The 6,817-nt window shown below is 37.1% G+C and overlaps 2 protein-coding genes across 2 annotated transcripts; both read left to right on the forward strand.

Annotated features, from left to right (window-relative positions):
• Window positions 1-1,089: 1,089 nt before the first annotated feature.
• On the forward strand, window positions 1,090-4,606 carry LOC109589472 (uncharacterized). Its single transcript, XM_020005551.1, has 5 exons — window positions 1,090-1,132; window positions 1,183-1,704; window positions 1,989-2,164; window positions 2,442-2,625; window positions 4,578-4,606. The coding sequence occupies exons 1-5, from the start codon at window positions 1,126-1,128 to the stop codon at window positions 4,604-4,606; spliced, it is 918 nt and encodes a 305-aa protein (XP_019861110.1). The 5' UTR covers window positions 1,090-1,125.
• A 64-nt stretch (window positions 4,607-4,670) lies between these two features.
• On the forward strand, window positions 4,671-6,750 carry LOC105315240 (uncharacterized; the record flags this gene model as incomplete). The annotated part of the gene is made up of 4 exons (XM_020005552.1): window positions 4,671-4,826; window positions 4,944-5,024; window positions 5,072-5,112; window positions 5,937-6,750. Coding segments are annotated over exons 1-4 (1,075 nt in total), but the record flags the coding sequence as incomplete, so codon positions are not given.
• Between the last annotated feature and the right edge of the window lie 67 nt (window positions 6,751-6,817).

The following is a 6,817-nucleotide window of genomic DNA, read 5'->3' on the forward strand; positions in this document are numbered from 1 at the left end:
GTGGATGCACTGCAAGTGTGTTGGTGTGGAATATACTGAAGTCCTAAAAATAGATTTTTATTGTAGTACTTGTAAGAAACAGTAAATTATTGTTAAATTCAATTGTTCATTTGGAATTGCAATTTTTTAAAAATAATTATTACATTTATTGATTTTACTTGTTTACCTTAATAATTATTTACTCAGAAGTGTAGTCAAGTTTTTCATACAAAAGTGCATAAAAAACTTATTCTATTTGGTATATTTACAATATACACAAAAGTGGTAAAATTGGTCTTCCCGGTCATCATTAATGACTACACACATGGGATGGTGGCCACAACAACATTAGTTGCAATATTAGTATAGGTTTGGAGCTTGCAGCTGCTACAAAACAAAGTCAATATATATATACTAAAGTTTGTTTACACTAGGCAAAGTTTATTATTATTTTATCAAAATTATCCGATTTAATTACAGGTGAGATAATTATCACACATCAAATGTTTGCTACTCTTAACTGAGTGTTTATCAATGTTACCACATTATGTATGCTTATATCTACGTTTACTAGTGTTTACCACTGTATATTACTGTACATTACTGTTTACCTATGTTTATCAATGTTACATAACGTTTACCACTGTAGATCAATGTTTACCTATGTTTATCAGTGTCTACCATTGTTTACCACTGTCTACTTATGTTATCATTGTTCACTTATGTTTATGATTGTTTACTTATGTTTTCACAGTTTAGCATTGTTTACTTATGTTTATCACTGTTTAGCATTGTTTACCACTGTCTACTATGTTTATCATTGTTTAGCATTGTTTACCACTGTCTACTTACGTTTATGATTGTTTACTTATGTTTATGACTGTTTACCTATGTTTACCACTGTTTAGCATTGTTTACTTATGTTTATCACTGTTTATTAGTGTTTAGCATTGTTTACTTGTGTTTCGAATGATACAAGAGTTCTCTTCCCACACTGATGTTTACTAAATTAACAGTAAACTCTGGAGTTTGGCTAAATCATGGGTCTTAAATCAAGCCTTATCTCGATTTTGTTGCCAACGCCCATTCGATAGTCAACACCCTTTTAGGTGGGGCTGATGCCTCTGACCTTTGTTTTGCTGGAAAATGTCAGGTTAGTTTCTCTTGTGTTCTTTTCCTAATTTTGTTTTCTTTCCTTTACAGGTACTTATAAATTCAAAGGGAGGGCTGGACACTCAGCTCCAGTAATAGGAGACTCACTCTACCTGTGGGGAGGGGACCAGCCTGACTTACCTAAGGTACACGATTCACCTCAAAAAAGGAAACTGACCTCAACAGTTGAGACATATTCTTTTTCATCAGCTCGCTGGTCCTCTCACCTAACAAGAGGCACTCCTCCATTAGGAGTCATTGGCTACTCCTGTACCACCTTTCGTTCTAATATTTATTATTATGCTGGTGCCTGTGGTTATTTCTACAACAGTTTAAATGTAATAAATACACTGACCATGAGCTGGACTCAATTGCATCCTAATGATGAGTCCATGATGAAGAAAACCTTTGCTGGAATGCTATCACTGGAATTTGATGGAACTGACTATCTTTTTATGGTTGGAGGGATAGGTCCTTTACCACCTGTCAAGCATCCTCAGTTTCAATATGAGCAGATCAATAAGGATGGCAGTGTTATTACTAATGAACAGTTACTTTATAATCTATCTAATAGTGAGTTTCTTTATACCATTGTGTGAATGCATGAAGAAGATGTTATACCGTATAGCTGGAAATATTTGCTGGAATTTAATTTTGCTGTTTGCTGTTCATCATAAAAACGCACAATTTAATTCCGCAAAGCATTATAAGTAATGGGTGTATCAACAGTACACGCCTACACCAGCAAAATTAAATTCCACAAACATTAAAATTAGCTATATGGGTACAAAATCGCAAAATATAATTCCCGCAAACTTTTCCAGCTATACTGTAGAGGCTATTGTATTATATTTTAGAAAAATTCACAGTTCCATCTGTCAGTGGGCAATGTTGTCGACCAAATAGTCAATTTTCAATCAATAAAATAAATCAAAATAAAGGAATAATCTTTGGAGGAATGGCAACTCATGATGATCTTTTCTTTACACCTACTAATCATGTGTACATATTTCATGTGACACACAATACAATAGTAAGTTGTTATAATCATGCTATGTATAAAAGTATGATACTGCATGTATTGTTGTTGTTACTACTGTATAGTGCTTTACTTTTAAAGAGCAAAACTTTCAGTTTTCACAGATTGGATGCAACTAGGAATCCATGCAATATGGCCCTATAACACAAATTTTATTCCATAAGTTTGCTCTTTATAAATGCTAAATAATAATGGTAATATCTACCAATCATATAAAAGCACTGGTGCAGTGATATTATCACAAATAAAATATGCTTTATTTTTTATTTAGCATTGGGAGAGTATTAAAAAAGGATCTTTATCTGGTGAAGGACTCTGGCCTAAAGAGAGGGGCTGGCATGCCTGTGCTATTATCAATGATAGCTTTACCTCACCTGAACTAGTAGTGATTGGTGGACTGGATAGTGATAATGCACTAGTGAATGATTGTTTCTTATTGGCCTCGCCTACGCGAGGTATAGGTAGTTGTTGTGTGTGTCTGTCATTCATTGGCCTCGCCTACGCGAGGTATAGGTAGTTGTTGTGTGTGTCTGTCATTACCCGAGCCCACGCGTAGGCGTGGAAGCGAGGGTAAAGCAGTCGTCCTGTCTGTGTGTGTGTGTGTGTGTGTGTGTTCGCTTGGCCTCCACTTTTGAGCTGACACTGCTTTCTTGTCTAGTCCTCAAGAGTCTTATAATCAACACTGGCTCTAGAAAAAGTTATTCTCCGTCTTGGGAATGCTATATTTTTCTTTTCCGTGGAAAAAGAAGCTGGCAAAGTCGCCAAACGTAGGTCGGTTCCCCGACAACTTTTTCATAGTGTGAGCAAAAGAGCAACTGGGCAGATAAAACAATAAAGCAAAGCCTCATCTTTCATTAATATGAGAGGAATTGCTCTAATCATCTTCGTTTTAAAGATATGGTAGCCCAAAAAGTCATACTTTTGTGAGTTTACACGAGGCTCTCTTCTCCCGAAGTAGCGGCCAGAGTCTTTAAACATCAGAGACTCAACAGACATTTGTATGCAACAAATAGAGCCTAACAAATGTATGCTAAACTGTTTAAAAGTCGAGAAAAACTAAAGCTTTCTTCACCACTTAGAGCCACGTGCCACTATTACTGTGTGTGCGGGTGGAGCATGGCTTGATTGAGCCACACCTTCATTGCAGCCACACCTTTACATTGCTGCAGCAGTGCAGCAAGCATGCTGGAGCTTCTTCTCTGTCTAAAAAAACAAAAAATTCACTGTCTCAAAACATTCACTAAGTTTTTACATGCTGAAGCTTCTTTTCTGTGTCAAAACTTTCACTAATTATTTTTCTCTTAATTTATTAAAATTGTTACACACAGACTGTGGCGAGGGTACGCACTTTAGTGCTCTCGTTCATTCATTCATTCTGTACAACTGAAATTTGTTTTTAATAAACAATAACTTTAGCACAGCGTGTTCTAAGCTCCTAGATCTTTCTTTTTGACGTGGAAAAGTCTTTCTTAACTGTTTTGTGTTGCTCAAATACAAGTGCTAGGTACAGAAGCTTCAAAGTAAGAAAATCGAGTAGTTGGGCCAAGTTCCGTTGTGTTGGCACTTTAGAGATAGCTGGTAGCATTTTTCAGTAGAATAGAACATGGCCTTCAAAAATTATGAACAGATTTCTCTAAATCTTACTTGATGAAGAGTTATACTTACTTGAAATTGTTGAGGTCACTCGTTTGTGCAGCGCTAGAGCAACAACTTGCTGGGTTATAGGTACTAAAGTACCTATACTATCTCAAATATACAAAGGCAGCAACTTTTTTTGTCAGCAAGTTTATCATATATTGCTGATTAGTAAAGAAAAAGTGAAGCTTCTTTCTCACATGGTCTTCTTGCTGCCAATCATTCGAATGCCACACCTTCAATCTACATGCATGGGAGGGGCTGGAGCTGCTTGCATGTATGTGCTGCAGTGCTGCTACTTTTGTAGGTATTTAAGAGCAAGTGCAACTGCAGGAAGCTAGTGTTAAGCAGTCTCTCTTCATGCTGATAATCAAACAGTTATTACAGTGTGAGCATGCACCATAGCAGCTATAGGGGCGAGGCCATGCACCGTAGGTGTCTCGTTTGATAATATCACTACCGGTCGGTACAGTTTTAAGAAGGTACATGTACATTTTATTAACATTGGCACAAGGCAGTATGTATCTATATAGATTCCTCTACCTGAATCTGTTACTGGTAGATATGCTCACTCACTCACAGCAGTCACAATGTTACCAAACTGTGTGTGGCTAGTAATTGTTGGAGGAAGTGAAGGGATTATTGGAATGCAGGAGCCATATGCACATCTACCAATCACTGATGCTAATAGGCTAACAATGATGATTGAATTAGGTACATGAGGATTGTTACTACACTCACTGTAATAATAAATGTATTTTCCTTATTTCAGTACATGAAGCTGGTGAATGGATAGTATAGTCAGTACTGGATGGTAATGATCTCACTAGTAAGAAATATCAAGAAAAGTATTCATCATACAGCAAGACCAGAAAATGGTGGATGGATCAGCTAACAGAACATCCCACAGAGAAGGAAATGAAGCTTCAGAGATACATCCAGTCTTTACATCAAGAACTACAAGTGGCTCATCAGAACAAAGTATCACTACAGGAGGCACTGACTGAGGCTAATGAACAAGGTACATGTACATCTGTAATATTATATGTACGTCCTATATGCAATTTACTTTACATTATATGTTTAATGGTATATTGTTGCAATAAGACATTAGGCTTACTACATTATAATTTTTCAGGCTCTAAAGTCGATGGCAGTCAGCTAGTTATTATGAATGAGAAATTGGAAGAGGTTTTACAAGAGAAACAGATTATTACTGGTTAGTGTATCATCAGTACATAATATTAGATGAGTCTATTAATGTAGAAGATATTGAGAAACTTCGAGTTACAGTTGCTTATAATGAAGTATATATAACTGAAATAGAAGAAGAGAAGAAACAAGTAGAGGAAGAGAAGAGAAAAGTAGAAGATGAGAAGAGAAAAGTAGAAGATGAGAATAAGCAAGCAAAGAAAGAGAAGGAGCAAGCAGAAGAAGAGAAGAGACAATTAGAAGAACAATACCTCATTGACAAACAGATCACTAAAGGTTAGAATATTGTCATCAATACTGATGTGTGCACTATAAGCGGAAATTTTTTAGAATTCAAAGCTAAAGTTGCTGTTAATGATGTATATATAACTGAATTAGAGGAAGAGAATGAAAAAGTAGAGAAGCAATATCACAAGGAGAAACAGATCACTAAAAGTTAGAGTATTGTCATCAATAAGTATTATAGAATATTTAGAACTAAAAACTGAAGTTGCCGATAATGAATTGTATACTGCCAAACTAATGAAGGAGAAGGAGCAACTACAGGAGAGAGTCACATCCTTCAAGGAACAATCCATCAAAAAGACTACCAGTACCAAAGAAGTGCAATTTGATTACATGATCCCTTCAATGGGTAAGAGTATTATACTGACTGAGTATATATTGTATACAATTGATAGATAATTTGGAATGTCTGAGTGATGTCCAGGTAGCAGAGAAGAAGCTGTTCTTAATTCAAGGAGACAAACCTCAACTGATGAATTGGGAGAAATATGGTCTAAGGATTGGAGTACAAGAAGGAAGCCTATTGTCCTCTGAGACAGTAGAAGCAGCAGTGGTTGCTCTTGTAGGAGGACAGTTCAAGTTTCCTCCTAATACTGTCTTAGTCAGTGCTGTGTATGCAGTATCACTCTCAAAGCCTCTCCTAAAACGACTCAAGTTAGAGATACAGCACTGCATTGATTTAACAGGACAACCAGATCTTGCACATTGCTTAAAGTTTGCTATAGCTCCCGTGAGCACACCCAGTCTTCCTTATCAGTTCAAGTTTGTAGAAGGAGGAGAGTTTAGCTCTAATGGTGGGTATGGATTCATTGAGCGTAAAGATTTCTGTTTGGTGTGCATACTGGGATTGCTAATAGTATCGATGACTAGAGGAGGAGGAGGAGGAGGTCAGCAGCAACAAGGAACAGGATCTCAGGGAGCAGGTGTAGTATCAGCTCAGGGAGGAAATGCACCAGTCCTTCAACAACAACCAGTAGTTAACCCACAAACCCAAGGAGAGCAGTCACAAGAAGGGGAACAGGAACAAGGAGGAGATGCACTGACAGTACTAGCCCAGCAACACCAACCAGGAACTAATGAACAAACCAATGGACAACAAGGAGAGGAGGTACAAGAGGAACAGGAACAAGAAGGAGAGCATGCACAAGGAGATCAGTTGCAGAAAGGAGATCAATTACAGTCGCAAGATGGAGAGGAAGAGGAAGGAGACCTTCAAAGAGAAGGACACAAACAAGGAGGAGAAGAAGAGAGGGAGTCACATGAACAACATAAAGCATTGGAATTACAAAAGAAACAAGGAGGACAAGAGGAAGATCCTGTAGACACAGCCAAAGAAAAGGAAAATAAGGAACACATTGATGGGAATAATATACTGGTAGATAATATACCTGTTCCTATTAAAAGTGAAGCTGAAGTATTGACTAAACCAACCACTGAGACTGAAAATGGTAAATATACACTCCATTGATACTGTATGTATTACTGTGTATTGTATTACTAGAAGTACAGTCTACT

The sequence above is a fragment of the Amphimedon queenslandica genome, unplaced genomic scaffold (genome assembly GCF_000090795.2).
Source record: "Amphimedon queenslandica unplaced genomic scaffold, v1.1 AMPQUscaffold_11284, whole genome shotgun sequence".
NCBI lineage: Eukaryota > Metazoa > Porifera > Demospongiae > Haplosclerida > Niphatidae > Amphimedon > Amphimedon queenslandica.